The sequence below is a fragment of the Canis lupus genome, chromosome 30 (genome assembly GCF_048164855.1).
Source record: "Canis lupus baileyi chromosome 30, mCanLup2.hap1, whole genome shotgun sequence".
NCBI classification, from domain to species: Eukaryota; Metazoa; Chordata; class Mammalia; order Carnivora; family Canidae; genus Canis; species Canis lupus.
The window spans coordinates 39,891,095-39,910,899 of NC_132867.1; the positions used below are offsets into that span (position 1 = coordinate 39,891,095).

Genomic DNA, 19,805 nt, shown 5'->3' on the forward strand with positions numbered 1-19,805 from the left:
ACCCTGCTGCCCATCACGTCCTGCTTCGGTGGTTGAGTTTCCGTGGACGCTCCCGATGGGTCCCCATCGGCTTACTTTTCAGCCAGGCCCCGGCTTCCTCCTCGTCGGTGGTCTGGGTCGTCCACCTCTCACAGTTTCCCCTGCCTCGAGTCGACTCCTAAGCCGGTTAGGCCGTGACTTCGGCCGAAGAGTTGCCACGCTCGTCACTAGGCGTCCACCAACAATCTGCAGGCGTCCTTGGCTGGCGCTGTGCCCTGTTCTGGTGACAGCGTAGCAGGTGTCCGTAAAGGGGCGCTGGTCTTGGGAAGCCCACCCCCATGATGATCAGACTCCAAGCCACGAGCACCGCAAACGAATGAAACTTCAGGCATCTTGTCAAACAGAAGACTTGGTTCGGCTCCAGTATGACGATGGAGATTTTCACAGAAATATCCGTCTCCTCCTATATGCTCGCCACTGAAGCACATCGTGCAACTGCCCACCTCGGGCTCTCCGTCCCCGTGGTGGGCTCTGGAGAAATTCCAGAACCTTCGTGCGCTTCGGAAGGAGCATCATCCTGCACAGCTGTCTGGAGAGCCTCTCCTTCTGCTAAACGTTCACACCGCAAGCAACCAGTCCTCAATCCCGGTTGACTCTAACATGGTTTCTGTAGGTCCAAACCAGCCTGCTCTGCCCCTGGGTCTAGGGGGCTTCACTCCATGACAGGGGCAGGCTCAGCATTGTTCCCTGGGGGCTCAGGTGAAGGTCACGATGACCTCCGCTCTCTGGAGGTTGTCCTCTGGGTCCCTGGGCTCCTGCTTTGCCCCCCAAGACGATGGCGCCTGGAGAGAATGCTGGTGGTCTAGTGTAGACTTCAATCAATTGATTTTAGCTCGATTTCTTTGTAGGAGGGTCTTGTGCTCTCGTTCTCTCGTTTTTTTTTTATAATAAATTTATTTTTTATTGGGGTTCAATTTGCCAACATACAGAATAACCCCCAGTGCTCATCCTGTCAAGTGCCCCCCTCATGCCCGTCACCAGTCACCCCACCCCCGCCTTCCTCCCCTTCCACCACCCCTAGTTCATTTCCCAGTCATCTCTCGTTTTCAAAAACGTTCTGGGGGATGATTTGGGGAGGAATTGATCTATTATCTGGGGGGTGTCAGCCGATGATCTCTTCCAATGAGGAAAATGGGCAGACAACACAGGCTACATAAACCAGGGGTCAGGACTTCATGCTCTCTTTGGCATTTCATGTTAGGAAAAGCTCATCGGGGTTTTGGTATTTGGGGGGCAAGCTTCAGAGAAGAGCCATCCCTCCCCGCCCCGGGCACCCAGAAGCACGGTCCGCACGTGTGTCCAGGGGCCCGGGAGCACGCTGACGCCCTGTTTGTGTCCAGAATGTGACAAATACCGTGGTGAGGACCACGCTGAGGAATGACCTGTCCCCCGAGGGCATCATCCACCACCTGAAGATCCTGAGCCCCATCCACTGTGCCTTCCAGAACGACCTCTTGACGTCGTCGGGCTACACCCCAGAGTGGGGGTGAGTGGAGCTGTCTCTGCCCATCCCTCCCCAGCTCACTCTCCTCTCTCGTGCCTTCACATTGGATTTCTTGAGGGTTCGACCACTCGAGGACCCTTTTGTGAGGTGCACAGTGGCCAGGGCTTGGTTGGTAACTGCCGGCTCCCCTAATTTTTGTCTTCCCTTCCAAAATAGGAGCAACCAAAGAAAGCCAGATATGCACCCCTAGCCAACCACAGAGGATGCCTTGGCTTCCCCATGACGAGGCCTCCATCGGGGCTGCCTGGGGCCGCCCAGTCCCACTGTGAAGCTGACCCCCGCCCCCGCCTGTCCCTGAGTCCCCTCCAAACCCCAGTGGTGGCGCTAACACACCACTCCAGCCAGCTCAGAATAGGTGGACTTTCTTTGCCTCTTCTCCTTCGAGTGGTCTTCCTTTACTTCTATACTTCTTTGGAGTTGCTTCTCGGGGAGGAACGGGCAGGGGGTGGGTCACAGAAGCGCAGCCCCCGAAACCACTCACTCTTGCAGGGTCTACACCATCATCGAGGACCTCCACGGCGCTGGCAATTTTGTCACCGAAATGCAGTTATTTATCGGGGACTCCCCAATACCTCGAAATTATAGCGTGTCTGCCAGTGACGACGTCAAGATTGAAGTGGGGCTCTATAAACAGAAGAGCAACCTCAAGGTGGTGCTGACCGAGTGCTGGGCGACGCCGTCCAGCAACGCCAGGGACCCGGTCACGTTCGGCTTCATCAACAACAGGTAGGGCTCGCGGGTAGCCCGCTCGGCGGGGCCTCTGGGTTCCCAGACGCTACGGATCTACGGGTTTGGGTTTGCAGAAACGCCCGAGTCTCTGAGGAATGGGAGAGCTGGCGGGCCTAGCGTCCCACGGCAGCAGGTGGACGTGGTGTGTGCACGTCGGGCTCCCGACTAATGAGTCACCGTCCCTTCCTTCCCAGCTGCCCCATCCCCAACACGCACACGAACGTGATCGAGAACGGGGATTCCAGCAAGGCCCAGTTCAAGCTGAAAATCTTCTCTTTCATCAACAACTCCATCGTCTATCTGCACTGCAGACTTCGCATTTGCATGGACTCCCCCGGAACCACGTGCAAAATAGTAGGTGTTTCGCTTTTCTGAACGTGTGTCTGGACTCGCGCACCTTATCGCTCTGAGGAGGGTTGCTCCGTTGTCTGAAGCCCAGGGCTTGGGCGGCTCTGGGGGCCCGACTCCTGGAGGAGACACGGGGCCCCACACACTGAGCCCCCAAAAAGGGGCAACGTGAGGTGTGGACGGTGGCAGCCCACGGGGTGGGCGATCCTTGTGGTCGGATGGCTAAGCTGCGTCCTTCTGGAGGCCGCGCCGTCTGCTGGCCGTCGCATCGCATCCCATCCCTGGCCGCGACACTGCGGTGCTCCTCCAGGTGCTTTAATGCATATTCAGGTGTAAAAACATTACTTGAATTTCGTGTTATTTTTAGCAACATTGATGGAACGCTCCTGAATCCCACCACTGTGATATTTAATAAGACGGGGTCCCCCCCCCATGTTCATCCTTCGTGTTGGGATCTTGAATAATTTTACATTCTCATTTCCTGAGACCTTTGAATGTGAGATATGCTTTGCAGTCCTAGGTTTGAAAGCTGTTCTTCATACCAGACAGGTGCGGGAGCTGTCACGCGCATTCTGCGCCGAGGACGGTGTACAGAGCTCTGCTGGCCTCGGGCCCAGCTCCTGCGTGTTTGTCGCTCCTCTGCGCTGCTCACAGACCTGTGGGCTCCCTGGGTGACCCGCCCCCGGCACCCCCAAGAACGTGCATAGGAGATGAACTCATTTTGTTGATGGCACTTTTTCTCACACAGTAGATCTTCCAGGGGAAAAAAAAAAGGATTGAGAGGAGCACAGCCTCCCCTCCACCCCCCTGCCCGATGACTGGAAGCTAAAGGTGCACATGCGCCTGCACCTGTTCCAAAAGCCCCTCAGAAATACAGAGTATTTGTAGCCCCAACCACCTCGGCAAGGAGCTGCCAATTCCCGGATTCTTTATAATATGGCTTTACAGATTCCTCTCCAGGTTCTCTTAGGGCCGGTGTTGTTTTGGTGTCCTGTGGCTGTAAGGACCACAGGGCACCCGAGAGAGCAGGCACACATCCTCTGAGGGGCTGAAGGCTGGATGTCCACGCTCAGGGCTCCCCTGAGCTCCCCCTGGGGCTGTGCGAGAGACGCATCCAGGCTCTGTCCTTGGCCTGTAGACACGGCTTCTCTCGGTGTCTTCACTGCTCTCCCCTGTGCCTGTCTGTGTCCAACGTCCCCTTTTCATAAGGACACAGTCACATAGGATGCACCTGAGTGACCTCCCCTTACCTTCATCCGCAAAGACCCTGTCTATAGATAAGGTCCCATCCACAGGCCCTGGGGGGCTAGGGCGTCAACATCTCTTAGGGGGAATAATGCAGCTGGTGGCAGGTACATAGCGAGCAGTTCCCACCTCGTCCCCAAGCCTTTCCGCAAGGCGGAGGCATGGAAAGGAATGAGTGGCCGCTGCCGCCGGCCGTAGAGAACCGCCAAGGCGACTCAGAACCAACAGAGGGGCCCAGGGGCCGAGGGGCCAGGGCTTGGAGACGGCTCAGCAGGTCCTCTCTCGAACCCCTTCTCCCCATCCCTCCTGTCACCCTGGCAAAGCCCCGAGGCCCAGGTGGTCATTCCCTCGTCCCGCTCCCGTCTCAGCTCATCCACCTGCGACTGGCTGCCTCCAGCCGGTTTGCAACGTACGGATCAGAGTCTCACGGCGACAGTGACCCCACTTCCCGGCTCTGATTAGTTTCCGTCCAACTCATCTGAATGTTTCTTTCATTCCGAAAACAACAGAATTGCGATGGCATCCGGTCCCCGAGGAGCGGTGAAGCATCTGCGACACACCAGACGTCCTGGGGACCCCTCATTCGGTCTGAAGGTGAGTTGGTGACTTGGATTAGTCAGCTAAGGAACAGATGCCGCTGGTTCTGTCTCCCCAGTGCGTGAACCAGGGTGCTGCTACCGGGAACTGGGGGACCCGGGACGATCCTGCAGCCTCGCCACAGGGGACGCAGCAGCTGGCGAGCGTGGAGACCCCTGATTCCAGCCTGCAGTTAAATCCTTCTGGTGCAGAGTGGGGCTGCCCCCCACCCCACCCGGCAGGCCTGGGGGTAGGAGCCCTGCCGTCCCCACGCTGCAGAAGAGAAGCCTGGGGCTTCGGGAAGTCAGCACACGCTTGTTAGATAAAGCAGGATGTTGGGCTGTGTCACCGAAACCAGTCAAGTTTCCTGACCTGGAATAAATATACCACATGGGTTGGTTGCTGGGAGGGAGGAACTCAGGCTACGCCAGGTCGGAGTATGTGTAGGCACACATGTGTGCATGCGTGTGTTCGTGTGTGCACACACGAGAATGCTGTTTATTCTGGGCTTGGCTAAACTAGAAGATACAAAAAAAAAAAAAAAAAAAAGAAAAAAGGCATGGCTTCCTCCATGGTATAATATTCCACCAGCTGATTACATTCCATGTGATTTCAAAGGCCGCAGTCACTTCTCCAGAAAAACATTTTATTCCTTTTGAGATCGATTTTATTATTGTTGTTGTTGTTTTTAAATTGGTTGGGGGAAATTGTGTGATTTGGGTATTAAGACAGAAACCTCGGGGCGCCTGGGTGGCTCATGGGTTGAGCATCTGACTCGTGGTCTCGGCTCGGGTCATGATCTCGGGGTCAGGAGATCGAGCCCCACGTCGGGCTCCGCACTGTGCGGAGAGTCTGCTGGAGGTTCCCTCTGCCCCTCCCCACCCTCGCGTGCACTCATGCTCTCTCTCCCTCTCTCTCTAAAATAAATAAATTTGAAAAAAGACAGAAATCGCTAGCTGTCCCCCAATAGCTGTTCTCTTACCCTTCATAGTTGTAGAATCCCCAGTGTTTTGCTGGCACGTGGCTCTTGGGAATAAAAACTGTGATTTCCAGCCGACCTGGCAGCTACGTGTGGCCATAGGAGTAAGTTCTGGCCAATGAGATGCAAATGGGAGGTCGAGTGACAGCTCCCGAAGGGGTGCCCATCATGCGTCCCTCTCTTCTTGATCATGTCTCTTCCGGTTGCCTGGCAGGTGGGGTTGGGGGGTGCGGCCAGCTGCCTGGTGGACCCTGCGGGCCTTGAGGACAGGAGCTGGAGGGAGTCCCATTCCCAAGGACACCGCGGAGCGAGTGTGCCAGGCCAGGCTTGGCCTCTGACCTCTGACTTTTGTGCCAGAAAGAAAGAAACTTCCACGTTTCTTGGTCACTGCTATTTTGGCTTTTTCTCCTTCTGTAGCTAAACGTAATCCTAGTTAGTTTTCCTTTTTTGTTGTTTTTTTCCCCCAACTTTGAGGGCCCTCCTGGCCTCTCTGTATCTTCCTGCACAAGAACTTTGGGGTTTTGGTTGTGGGGTGTGAGCCAGGGTCCGAGTGCTGATCAGGGCTTGGGAAGGAAGCTGAGGGAGCAGGAGGAGGAGGGAGGGCCTCCTGCCCTGTGATCCTCAACTGCTGGTTCTCATCCAATGTGCTTGTGAAGTTTAAAAGGTTCCAGGTTTGGGGGGTGCACCCCAGCTGGGCTCCAGGCTCCGGTGTCTGCACTGGTCATCAGGCAGTTGCAGGACCCACCAACTTCTCCTACTTTTTTTCACTTTCTCAGACTGCTTAGGAGAACTGGCTGACCAGGGGCCCTAATATGCATTTTCATTTATAGAAATAGAACTTATATTTATTTATGGATATTCCAGGTAATGTCAAAACTACTAGAGTGGAAAAAGCACTAGGCTTTAAGTGGGGGCCTGAATTTGAATATAGACTCTCATGCTTCTAGTTGCATGGTCTTGGGAAAATTGCTGAGTCTTCTGGATTCAATCTGTCCTTCCATCATTCCTCTATCCATCCACCCATGCACCCATCCATTCACTTATTTATCTATTCATCCACACACTTCCATCCACCCATGCATCATTCCTCCATCCACCCATCCATTCATCTGTCTATCCATCCATCTATTCACCCATCCATCTATCCATCCATCCACCCACTTACCCTTCCACCAACCCATCCATCATTCCTTTATCCATCCATCCATCCATCCATCCATCCATCCATCCATTCATCTATCCATCTATATATCCACCTACCCTTCCATTCACCCATCCATCATTCCTCCATCCACCCATCCAATCATTTATCTATCTATCCACCCATCCATTCACCCATCCAGCATTCCTTTATCCATCCATCCATCTATCCAGTTACCCTTCCACCAACTCATCCATCATTCCTCTATCCATCCATCCATTCATCTATCCACCTACCCTTCCACCCACCCATGCATCATTCCTCTATCCACCCATCCATTCATCTATCCATCCATCCATTCACTCATCCATCATTCCTCCATCCACCCATCCAATCATTTATCTATCTATCCACCCATCCATTCACCCATCCAGCATTCCTTTATCCATCCATCCATCTATCCATCCATCCATTCATCTATCCATCCATCTATCCACTTACCTTTCCACCAACCCATCCATTATTCCTCTATCCATCCACCCATCCATCCACCCATCCATTCATCTATCTATCCATCCATCACTCATCCATCATACCTTCATCCATCCATCCACTGATGCAGCATTCCTTCATCCATCCATCTATCCATCCATCCATCCATCCATCCATCCATCCATCCACTCAGCTTCCATCCATCTCTCCATTCACCCACCCACTCATTCATTATTTCATCTGTCTACATGGTAGAATTACATCTCTACTAAGTGTCCAGCACTCTCCTTTATCTCTGCAACATGGGTGACTACACTGTGTCTCATTTCCTTCATCTACAAAATGGGAACAATAATAACTTCTAGTTCATACAGTGCCTTGTCCATAGAAATTACTGAATAAGAGTTAGTTGTCATCATTTGAAATCACTAGAACACACACTAACAACCATTCCAGACAACACCAAGTGTAATAAGGGTATAAATTGTCGGGTTCAAAACCAAGGATTATAATTATTCATTTTGTTCATCATTCTTTCTCAGGGTTTTCTTAGCTTTTCTTTGCTCCATGACTGTGCCACACGGATATGCAGAAAAAGCATTTAGAAACATGGGGGAAACTTGACGTTTTGATTGTGTACGTGAACAGAAATATTGCTGGAGAGTGCAGGGGTGAGATAGACTGTCAGACACATCCCTTCAGGATTGCCCCCCTCCCACCCTGCACCCACACTCTGTTCCCATGTTCACCCACGCCCTGCCTCCCATGTGTGTCTATGCTCTGCCCCCGCAACGTGCACCCATAGTCTGCCCCCTCAATGCGCGCCCATGCTCTGGCTCTGCAATCACCATCACTTCCACTGTTGGGAAGAATGAGAGTATTTGGAGATTTCAGGGAATGTGGCCAAGCTCACAGGCTGGTAGCTGCACAGGTGAGGCCTCTCAGAGCAGTTCCTGGCTTCTCTAGACCCCTTGCCTTCCTTTCCTGGGGCTTCCTTCTCCACATTCCCCTCCCGCGCTCCAGCCCTCACACCACCTGTGTTAGTTTTCTGGGGCTGTTGCTCCAGGAAACTAACTGCACAGACTGAGGAGGTGCTTAAAACAGGAGAAAATATTCTCTCACCATTCAGGAGGCCAGAAATTCAAGAGCAACGTGTCAGCCGGGCTGATTCCCACCAGGGCAGTGAAGGAGAATCATTCCAGGCTCTCCCAGCTTCTGGCATTTGCTGCTCTGGCTCCCCTTGCCTTGTGGGATCTCATCACCGGATCTCTGCCTCTGTCCTCACATGGCGTTGTCCCTGTCCTCTATGTCTTCAAACGGCCGTCTTCTTCTAAGGGCGTGGGCCATACTGGATCAGGGGCGTCTCCTGAGCATGACCGCATCTGAACCTGCACCGACTCTATTACATCTGCAGTGACCCTGGCTCCAAATAACATCACTTGCTGTGGTACTAGGGGCTGGGACCCCAACACATCTCTATGGAGGACACACAGAGCACCACATGTTGCACGTCGTGCAATATATATATATATATATAATTTTTTTTTAAAGATTTCGTTTATCTCTTCATGAGAGACACAGAGAGGGGCAGAGACACAGGCAGAGGGAGAAGCAGGCCCCATGCAGGGAGTCTGATGTGGGACTCGATTCCAGGACTCCAGGATCACGATCTGAGCTGAAGGCAGATGCTTAACCACTGAGCCACCCGGGCGTCCCGCACGTCGTGCAATATTAAGGGAGAATCCATTTGGGCATCGTCCCTGAATGTGTGCCGCCAACATATCTTATATCAGCATCACAATTTTCTGATTTAATTTTTGGAACTCTTCCATGGCCATTTGCTTCACTAGATGACTCGTGACTTCTCACTCACTAGAGTTTCTTCGTACCGAGAGGAAGGGAACGTTTAGGTGATGTCTGCCAGAGGCTCACACGTCTCAGCAGGAAGGGTCTGGAGCCGTCATTGAGGCCACTCCGAAGTGAGGAGACGGGGGTCCCCAATTGGCTGAGCTGGAACGCAGACCTTTGGAAGGGGCTGTTTCCCGGGGGTCGTACCTGTGCTAGAAGATTCTCCGTCACATCCGTCACAGGGCGTGTGTCTCCTTTACCAAAGCTCTGACAGCTCAGTGTCTTTGCAAAATGACTGATTGTGTGAGCTACGCCTAGTGACCATGGTGACCGTCCTGCACACGGGTGTGGGCTGCTTGAGCTATGCGGGTGGAGGACCAGTTTTTGTTTTTTTAATTAAAAGACAGGCAGGTGGTCCAACCGTGTGACCCTCATGGAGCTCACACCACATGACTGGTCTCACCTGGACGGGTGGTCACCTCCCCGCTCCCCGATGGTGAAGGTCATGCTGCAGGACGCACTCACTCTCCATTCTCCCCATTCCTAGCTATCTCACGTGGACTGGTAACCATCCTGGGCCACAGAAACCAGTGGACAGTGAGGGCTTGTGGACCCCACCTGGAGCCGCTCTGGGTCAGGGAGTCAGTTAGGAGCATTTGGCAGCAGGTAACAGAAACACAGCGGGGAAGGCAGCAACGAAACCAGCTCATTTGTCCCCGGAGCTGGCAGTATGGGGCTGGCACTGGGCTCCACTGTGGACCCTATGTCCCCGGGGTGGTCCACACTGCTTGTCCTAGCAAGATGGCCTGCACCTGAGCCCCGGGAGGAGGGCAGCGGCCCATTATTGCATCCCCACCCCCCAGAGGCTGGGTCTAAGGACCAGCAATGCCAATGTTGGTGGGGAAGCAGGCTGCCCAGAGTCTGGATGACTTGGGAGGGTTAGCTGCTCGAGCAACTGTCCCCAGGGCCTTCCTCCCTCTGGAGGAGGGATGACCAGTGTTCCAGGCAGCCGAGGGGAGGGATGGTGGTGGTGGTGTTCCTAGTGCTGTTGTCGGACCACTTTGCCGACTGTGCACACCTGTGCCATGCCCTGGGAGACCTGGCGCAGGGTCTACTTGGAGCAGGTATGCTCCCCGTCACCCGGGTGGACACCCCACGATGTAGGAGGATGGATGGAGGTGAGCGTGATGCTGGGGTGGCTCTGGCACCTGCTGCAGATGCCCCATCAGGGCTCACAGCCACTCGCACTGTGCTTCAGGGCACCCCGACTTCCTCACAGGGGGGTGGGTCTCTCTCCTTGGTGGGGGGGGCCTGCTTCCTTCTCTGGCCCTTTGGTTTTCTCCTGCCGTGAAACCAGGGGAAATTCACACACCAAACAGGGAACCAATCAACAACCCAAGGGGCCCTTCACACACTCACCACGACGTACAACCACCACCTCTCCCCGGTTACGAAATGTTTTCATCGCCCCCAAAGGTGGCTCTGCACCAGTTGGGGGTCCCTCCCGGCCCCCTTCCCTCAGAACCTGACACCAGTGTGCTTTCTGCCTCTGGTTTTGCCCGTTCTGGATAGTTCTACAAGCAGGGTCATACTGCATGTGGTCCTTTGAGACCGGGCGCTCTCACTGGGCCGGATGTTCTGGAGGTTCCTCCGTGCTGTAGCACGCAGCAGGACTCTGCTCCTTTTCGCGGCCCGACGACATTCCGCTGTGTGGACGGAACACAACTTGCCCATCTGAGCATCCTTTGGTGAACACTTGGGCTGTTGGGATACTATGAACGTGGGCGTCTGGGTGTTCGAGTCCCAATTTCCAGCTTGTTTGGGTCTGTGCTTTCCTGGATGGTCACTGGGCCTCTGGGTCTGGGGAAGGCCTCGTGGCCACGTGCAGAGCCCAGCCGAGGCCCCAGCGGCCCCTGCTGCTCCCACACGGCCTGACCCCCTGGCTAGTGATAATCTAGAACGTGGGGCAGGCTGATGCGCTGCTCTCTCGGGGTCGGGACACCCGCTCGGTCACCTTTAGGAACCCACATGTACTCCAGGCCCATCAGATACAGATAATAATGTCACAAGGCAGTGGACACCGGTGGACAGCTTGGTCCCCTTCCATCCTAAGCCCTTCGCTCCACCCGCACCGGCAAGGTCGGAGTGCTGGGGTCACAGGAGACGCGTCCCTCCTGGTTCGGGCGGGCCTCCCACCTGTGCCCGTCTCATTCCCTGCAGGTGAGCATCCAGGTGCCCAGGCAGGCCTGGCGGCCGGCTACCTCGTCCTCATCGCGGTGGCCGTCTTTGCCTCGGTGGCAGGGGCAGCTGCGCTTGTCATCGTGCAGTACCAGAGAATGACGGGCAAATACGACTTCAGAGCCCGCCCGGATGACTTCAGCTACCAGGTGTTCTCTGAGTAGGAGGTCGCAGCTGGCACGAAGGTGGGTGAGGAATAAGATGCCTCCGGCGCGCGCGCGCGCGTCCTACCCTCGCCACTGGTGGAGACCTGACAGTGTGTCCTGGTGGCTTTGGGAGAGGGTAGGTGGGGGCTGTCAGGTTTGACGTCCGTCAGTGGGAAGCCACAGGAGCAGTCGCAGGAGGGGAAATGGACCATCAGTCGTTAGGGACGATGAGGTGACTCATCCACTGTGCACAGCTTAACTCATCCACTGTGCACGGGTTAACTCACCCACTGAGCATGAGTTAACTCATCTGCTGCATATGAGTTAACTCATCCACTGTGCACGGGTTAACTCATCCAGGTTCCCCACAACCGTGTGGGGTTGTGTTACTACCACTTCTTCAGATGAGGACCTGGGGCGGGGAGGTGAAGGGGTGCCCTGGAACGCAGCTAGGAAGGGCCAGAGCTGGGATTCAGGTCTGGCGTCCATTGTCCTAGCTGCTGAGCCACAGTGCCTTAGACTGGACGCGACCGGCTGGCCCTCCCTAGACCAGCGTGCGCCTGACTGGCAGGCATTTAGAACGAGGCTCCCGGGCTCTTCCTTTCACTGGAGACCCGGAGAAGTTGCATGTTAGCAATGATCTAAGAAACCCACAATTCTCTCGGTGGGGCACAGGCACCCAGCAGTGCGGGCAGCAGCTCCTGGGTCAGAAGTGAGGCCCCTCCTGGGACCCTGAAGCCCCTGGGGAGGCAGGTGCTGTTCCCACTGCTCAGGGTTCTCTGCCAGCCTGAGGGCCCCAGACAGGTGGGGGACTGGCAGTAAGTTCCCGTTCACCTTAACACTAACTATAAATAAGACTCCTGAGCGTGGTGCCTTCTGGTCTCTGGTTTGGGGCCCATGAGGTCTGAGTCATGGAGGCCTTCCTATTTACCGACCTGTTGCATCCTATTGTCCAGGAGGGGACACTGTCCTGTAGACAGGCCTCCGTCTCAGGGTCTTCCCCTAGTCAAAGCTGCCTTCCCCACATTCAGCTCTTTATTTTCTTGAGATAACAGAGCTTCGAAACAACCCAGCAAAGTGTGGTCGATATAAGTCCCATCCTTAAATGAGGAAATGGGGCCCAGAGAGCTCAAGTGAATCCTCCGAGTCACACAGCAGAGGCCAGATCAGCACACTTGTCCTCAAGGCGATGTCCTTTTCCCCGTGACTTCTCGTCATTAGAGAAGCTCCAGGAGCTGGTTCTGCAGACACCGGGGGGCCATGCCTTTGCTTTGTCTCAGCCCCCTTGGCTCCGGGGACACCTGATAGCTTAGGTACCCATTCCCTGGGTTCTTAGAACTGTCACAGTTCAGATGGAAAAGACTAGGAGAGGGCCAGCACTGAAGGCCAGTCACCGCCCTGGACAGAGTTCCAAGGAGGAATTTAGTGAATTTTACTTAATACTTGCAACATGAACCCCAACGATGATGTCAATGCATGTCCTGCTAACTTTCTGAGGAAATCTGGTATGTTGGTGCCAAGGTCACCCTGAGTGTCCTCCCTCCTGAAAATGAAAACACCGGGGGGGGGGGGCAAAATTGGCCTCTCATCTTTTTCATCTTCTCCAGTGGCTTCCATTTCCAAAGTGAAAAACATCTGCAACTGGTTCTCAAGTTCCTGCAACAATCTGTTCTTTGGCAAACACCACACCATCCCCGCCAGGGTGGCACTCGGCTCAGCCCTGCTGCCCTGCAAGCCCCGTGTCTCGGTCTGTTCTCTACAGATAGTACAAAGGCCAAGGCCCCCAGGGTGTGGTCACCTGGCTCAGGTGTCCGAGCCAGACACACCTGTATGCTGGTGGGAAGCTAGAGCTTCATTCACTGGAGACCGGGCCTCAGCCACCGTGGTTCCTATTCCTCTGTGCCTCCTGGGAGCCCTTTTGTTTGGGCCCAGTCTCTCTCTGTCCAGGAAGCATAGAAGTCCTGTCCTTGGGGTGATGGGACCCCTTCACTACCCACGCTCTGGGAGTATTCCTGCACGAACCTCTCCTTTCCTGCATACACACTGACCCTGGTGACCTCCTCCTTCTCCATGCAGGTAGCTGTGATTCCAACTCAGTTCTTAATTCATCGAGCATTGATGGAAGCCTGCTCTGTCCCACGTCCAGAGCTTGGATGAGTCCCAGAGGTGAAAACACAGCCTCTGACTGACCCAGGAGACCCGTCATATGTATAGGTCCCAGATAAGCAGTGCCCTCCAGGAGGCTGAGGGGAGCTGTTGGAGAGGGAGGCAGGGTGAGGGGGATGCCCAGACACGGGGATATTCAAACCAAGCATGAATGCAGATCTGCCATCACATAGATCACTCCCACAGGCCCCCAGTTCCCAGACTCTTTTTTACCATCCTAACTGGTCCAAGTGGCCCTTTTTGGTTTTGCTCACCTGACATCTGTCACCTGTTACCCATCCACCCATCCAACCAACCATCCACTCACTTGTCCATCCATCCATCCATCCATAATCCATCCATTCCATCCAACTGTCCACTCATCCATCCATCCATCCTTCACCTTTCTATTCATCCATACATTTACCTACCAATCCATCCATCTTTCTATCCACTCATCCAACACTGTTAAATATTTAATATTTCACATTTATAAATATATTTGACTATATCCTTGAAGTTCTTTTAATAATAGATCCATCATAAATATATTGCTAATATTATTTCTAGCGGGCATATATGCTCTTTACCTTTTCTCCTGCATTACCAGGATATCATTTTTACACAACAGTGACTCAAAAGATACTCTATTAATATGAAAAAAGTAGAAACAACATATATATATATATATATACTCATTATTTTAATATTTTTCCAAGTATTTTCAAAGCCATTTAAAAATACAATTTTACCCCAGGGAAGGTACTGTTTACCCATTACACAATGGGAAACCAGAGAAGAAATAGGTGAGTCACTTACATAAGGTCACAAAATGAATTAAAGAGGGATCGGGTATAGAATCTAAACTTCTATTTTAAAATGTTTTCCATGACACCCTACTGACAAATAGTGGTTTTTACTTTATTTAAAGTAAGTTGAATTGTATCTGATAGCAAACGCCTGAGAGTATAGTGTTTTTCCTTGACGAACTTAGAATGGGAACGCGGTCATAGCTTTTAATTAATGAGATTAATTTTGTTGAATGTAACTAACTGCCTTGAATACAGGACAGTTGGAGAATGTGACTATTTTGATTTAGCGGATATTCTCAGAGTCAGTAAGGAATTACAATATATAACGCGTGTGGTTAAACTGGTTTTGGGCAAGTAGAATAAATCTCATGTGATGCTGAAATGTGACTGCGCTGGCTGCTCTGTTTGGTTCAGGCACATCCCATGCTTACCTGCGTCCACGGAGGGCAGGTAACATGTGTTTCTGGCTCTTCATGAGCTGCATCCATTTGTTTATTTGTTTGCTTTATTATTTTTGTGTGTGTGTGTGTGTGTGTGTTTTGCATCCATCTGTTCTGATAATTGGCTCAGTACCTGTCACTCACCTTTCTTGAAAGAAGGCAACATGTTCAGCAAATCCAGGTTTCAAGACCCATGACCGTGTGGGTCCCAAATGATTATTCTCACTTTACCGCCGCAGGAATGGAGATACCGTGCAACGTTCCCACAGGGGGACAACGAATCAGTGGACAGAGCTGGACTTAGACCCAAGCCTGGCTGGTTGTAAGGTCCGTGCTCCCGCGGCAGGCTGGGGTGGGACGTGAGCACGACCACGAACGTCCTCCCGGTGCTCATCTAACTGTTACAACAGCCCTATGAGTTAGAAGTCACTGGTCCCATTTCACAGATAAGCAAACTTGAGGCTAAAACTCTAAGTTACTGCAGTCGGCAGCTCACCACGGACACCCTGATCTTGTCCCTCCTAGTGCAGGCTCTTCCTGCGATTCCGGAGAAGACCTGATTGGCTCACTGGTGAGGAATGGGAGCCTTCCAGGGCTCTAAGGAGAACCCAGAGTCCCCCGGAGCTGTGGAGAGGCCACCCAGGAGGTCTCCGCCAGGTGGTGGGCTTCGATTGGTTGAGGCTCTGGGTCGCTAGCGGTTCTCACGTCCAGACGCCACCGGGAGCCCAGCGTCCTTCCTGGCCCAGGATTTTTCGGGCTGATTCCCTCTGAGCTGGAGGGTCCGGTGGAGGTGAAGGAGGAGGCTAGAGTCGTCCCCGCTCCGGGTGCGCCCTCCCCCCGGACTGCACTGGGTCGCTCGGCCAGTAGATGGCGATGCAGACCAGGGCTGGAGGTCCTCGCTCCCGCCGCAGCCACAGCCCTGCTTCTCCGGTTGGTTCTTTTTTTGCTCCCTTTGAGCCATTTGCCTGCAAACGAGGGGAATCTGGAATCGTCCCTCAGGGCTTTGCGGTCCTAGGGCACGAGTCTGCTGGGGTGCGGCCCTAGGGGTCCTGGAAACCGCTCAGGAAAGGATGCCCGTCTTCCAGGGTGGCTGTGGCGCCTGGAGAAGAAGTGAGTTATTTCCATGCGGTGACACTAGTGGACCCTGCCTTCCCGCCAGGACTGCCCAAGGGAGGGGGACGCCTCCTCACCCCTTCCTCTCACCCCGTGTCTGGGGCGGGAAGGGCAGCCCCACCGGGAGACAGTCTCTATGTGCCGCTGGGGATGAGCCAGCGTCCTGCGTCCCTGAAGGGGGACCCCCCAGGGGGGACCTCCGATGCCCGCTTGCCCCGGGGACCTGGGGCCTCCAGCAAAGCCTGAGAGCCGGCGGGCTGGAGGAGGACAGCGTGTGTGCCACAGGGTAGAAGTGCTTCCAGCCTGGACGCTGCGTGGGCATCTTTCTGGGTTTAAGTTCCCTGGGGGGGGGGGGGTGTGGGTTATGGTCAGGCAGGGCAGGGGGGTGCCCAGCGTGGAGGGAAACCAGGGCGCCCCGGGCTGGTCCCAGCGCTCAGGACGCTGCGTCTCGGCCGCGTGGGGAGGGATCTTTCCCGGCACCAGGGACTGGACAGTCTTGCTTGTTGAGGCCCGGGAGCCACGGTGATTCTGATGGAAAGAAATTGATGGTAAGGACTTAGCGGGGGAGTTCCTGAGAGTTGGCACCCCACAGGGTAGCGTGGAATTGTGGGAGTCAGGGTGGCGTGGGGGCTACGGGCACTGACTCTCCCACATGTCACCTAACCTCTCTGAGCCTGCTTCTTCACCTGAGAACTGGGGATGGTGGTAGCAAGGGTCAGGGAGCTTTGGGCTACAGGCAGTGGAGACCTCTACCCAACAGGCTTTAATGATAAAGATGATCCAAGGCCTCCTGCAGATTAAAAGTCCAGGGCAGGGTGGGCTTCAGGTGAGGCTCGCTCCTGCAGCCCTCAAGACGGACCTTTTTTGCTCTCCTTCCATGGCTTCAGCCTCAACCAATGGTTCCCTCTTAGGCCCCCGATAACTATGAGAAGTGATCAGGACTAGGTGCGCCTTCGTTCACGGGTGGCCAAAGAAAGACGGTGTCTCCCTCAACTACTGATCGAAGGGGCTGAAGTTACGTCTTGGTTGAAACATCCTGGATCGTGTCCCCAACCCTGAGCCAGTCACTCAGGCCAAGAGGGGCTCTGGGCAATGATGACTCCAGAACACTCACCAAGAGGCACCGATGGCTGGCGCTGGACACACACACGGCCCGTTTCTTGCTGCTGCTAACTTGGGAGGCCAGCGCTGGCACCCCGAAGCTGTAGGAAGAGAACAGAGGCGGTCCCAAGGCATCGGTGACTTGCCCCCGATCAAGCAGCAGGTGCAGGAGCTGGGCCAGACCTCCCAGAGCGTGGACCGCCACACATGGGTCCCACCCAGGACCCAGGGTCCCAGGGTCAGTGCCCAGGAGCACCCTTGGAAGGAGGGAGGAGGGTTTATGTTCCAATAAACATCGGGAAGCCTGGCTGCACGAGGCCACGCTGCCGGTTTGGGGCAGGATCTCTTAGCTGCCTGAGCGCATGGGGGCCGCGGTCTCCATCAGCCCTGGCCAGGCCCTGACCTTGACCTTCACTCTCCGTCCAGCAGAGGAGAATATTTAAGATGATGCAGGGGTGAGCACAAGAGCCTGTCCCCCCAGGAGGGGTTGGGTATAAACATCAGCCCCACCCCACACCTCCCTTTGTTCCAGAACCTTCCTCCCTTAGGGGCACCTGGGGAGAGTGGGAGGCTCACCACCTGGCATGACCCACAGGGGCTGGGACTGGGGGGCAGGACCCACAAAACAACAATCCCTGGTCTCCCTCTGAGCGGGGCCCATGAGACTTCGTCCTTCTGGCCCCCTTGCCCCGTCACCTGGCCACGGTGGGGAGCCCTGGTCTGGGAAGGGGGCGCCCGGCGAGGAACCTGGCTGTGGAGCCCTGGGGACAGGTGAAGGGGGCACTTCGCTGCTCACGCCGTGCAGGAAGCTGCGTCCCCGTGGCCCGTGTGGCCTCCCACCCCCATGGACTGGCCGGCTCGGCCTCCCCTTGGGGAGGAATTGGCTCACCCAACACCCATGAGCGTGAGGGCCTCACTCGGAGCTGTCAGCTCCTTGCCCAAGGCGGCCTCCCTCACGCTCCCACCTGCACTTGAGCAGGGCCACGGTGACCTGATGTCCCCAGTAGGTCCCCGCGCCCGCGCCCACTGCCCACGCTCAGACCCACATAAACTGGCCTCTCCAGGGGCCTGGCTGCTCTTTACAGGGGGACAGCCCCCCGGCACCCTTTGTCCTTCCCGGGGAGCCTGGTGTGATTCCTCAGCCTCTCAAGGGCAGGACCCACACCCCGCAGGAGCCTTCTCAGCAGCCTGTCCCTTCACAGAGGCTGCTGATCCATAAGCTGGTCCCTCTGTGTCCTCCTCGGGGCAGCAGGACCAGGACTCTCTCTGGGCAGCCCCGGGTGCTGGGGTGGCCCAGCTTTTCAGGTTTGCACAGAGCTCCCCCACTTGCTGCCCCACGCCTGGAAGGAGGTGATGCTGAAGGTCACTGTCCCGGGACATGTCCACTGTCCTGCTCTGTGCAGCGTCTTGGCCCTCAGCTCCCAGGGCTTTCCAGTCTGCGCCTGCCTGCAGGGACCAGTCCCCATCGGGGGGCTCCTGTGCACCGCAACAGGGAGGTCAGGGAGACGGGACCCTGTGGGTCATTCCCCTCCCACCCATCCCGGCCCTGTTGTGGGAAGGCTGAAAGGCAAATCCCTTTCTCCCATAAAGGGCAGGAATTGTCTCAATCCTGTTTCAGTGGAAGCTCCAGTCGGGGACATTTCTGGGGGGAGGAGGATGTGCCAGGGGCCCCCAAGACCATCTTTAGGCTCAGTGAGCTATTAGAAAGACTAAAGAGGCTTAACATCTCATAACACAAGGATGCAGAGGGCAATCGGCAAAGGGGAGGCCCAGGGAGGCGTCCCGGAGAGACCAGAGTCGGGGGGGGGATCGCCCCAAACCCGGGTAGAGCTGGACCACGGGGGTGAGTGTGGGGCTCGGCCCCAGGGCCCCTGCCCAGCCGCGGAAGACAGCCGCCGCCGGCTGAGGAGTCGGGAAGAGCTTCCCTCGGGCGTTTTGGCTGCCTCGTGCTTTACACATCCCCGGAAGTGTCCATGGATCCTCTCTGGGCAGTAGCACAAGTTGCCATCAGCTCAGCAAAATAAACCTGTGGGTAACCACGGCGATGGGAGGACTCCCGCAGCGGCAGAAAGGACGCGGGGCGGCCGCACGCGCGGTGTGATTTGATTCAGGGCGGCATCGACCCCACTGAAAACCTTCGGTCTCTGGGGCCCAGTGTTTTCCCCCTTCCTGTGGGTGTCCGTCTCCCTTTCGGAGCCTTCGGAGCTCATCGGAGCTGCCGGAGGCCAGGCCTGGCTCCTGATGCCCCACGTGGCGCCCTGGGCTTGCGGGCTTTCACCGCACCCGGGGCACGGGGCCGGGGCCCCACAAATAGTGCTCCCGGCTCCCCGCCCCGTGGCCTGGACCCACCCGGGGTTGGGTTTCTCACGAAGCTGGTGCCAAGAAGCACGAGTATTGCGAAATTCACCGGTGAACTCCAGGCTTATCTCTGTGGATTTTGTGATTAAAGGATAGAGAGAGAGAGAGAGAGAGAGAGAGAAACAAAACCCCAAGCAAAACCCCGAGGAACCAAACGTGAGACAAAACATAATGAGCTTGTGGAGTTTTTAGTGGAAAATGATCCTCGGGATCCCTGGGTGGCTCAGCGGTTTAGCACCTGCCTTCGGCCCAGGGCGTGATCCTGGAGTCCTGGGATCCAGTCCCGCGTCGGGCTCCCTGCGTGGGGCCTGCTTCTCCCGCTGCCTATGTCTCTGCCTCTCTCTCTCTCTGTGTCTCTCATGAATAAATGAATAAAATATTCTTTTAAAAAAGAAGAAAATGATCCTCAAACCACCAACAACACACATCTCAGGTTTGGAGCTGTGTTTACAACCACCTGTGAGTGTTATGAATAGATCCTGCCTCATGGCATCCACGAGAGTTCGGGCAAGAGACCCTCCCGTGGAGCTACTCCAAGTGTGGGGCCGTAT

The 19,805-nt window shown here is 55.2% G+C and overlaps 1 protein-coding gene across 1 annotated transcript in view; it reads left to right on the forward strand.

Annotated features, from left to right (window-relative positions):
- The window catches only part of UMODL1 (uromodulin like 1), a 58,859-nt gene extending 44,270 nt beyond the window's left edge, over positions 1-14,589 (forward strand). The window contains exons 17-22 of the mRNA XM_072807291.1: positions 1,380-1,525; positions 2,033-2,269; positions 2,467-2,626; positions 4,375-4,459; positions 11,122-11,324; positions 13,362-14,589. Of these exons, the coding sequence (XP_072663392.1) occupies positions 1,380-1,525; positions 2,033-2,269; positions 2,467-2,626; positions 4,375-4,459; positions 11,122-11,303 (810 nt within the window). The 3' untranslated portion in view covers positions 11,304-11,324; positions 13,362-14,589. The remainder of the gene's footprint in view (positions 1-1,379; positions 1,526-2,032; positions 2,270-2,466; positions 2,627-4,374; positions 4,460-11,121; positions 11,325-13,361) is intronic.
- The last annotated feature ends 5,216 nt before the right edge of the window (positions 14,590-19,805 follow it).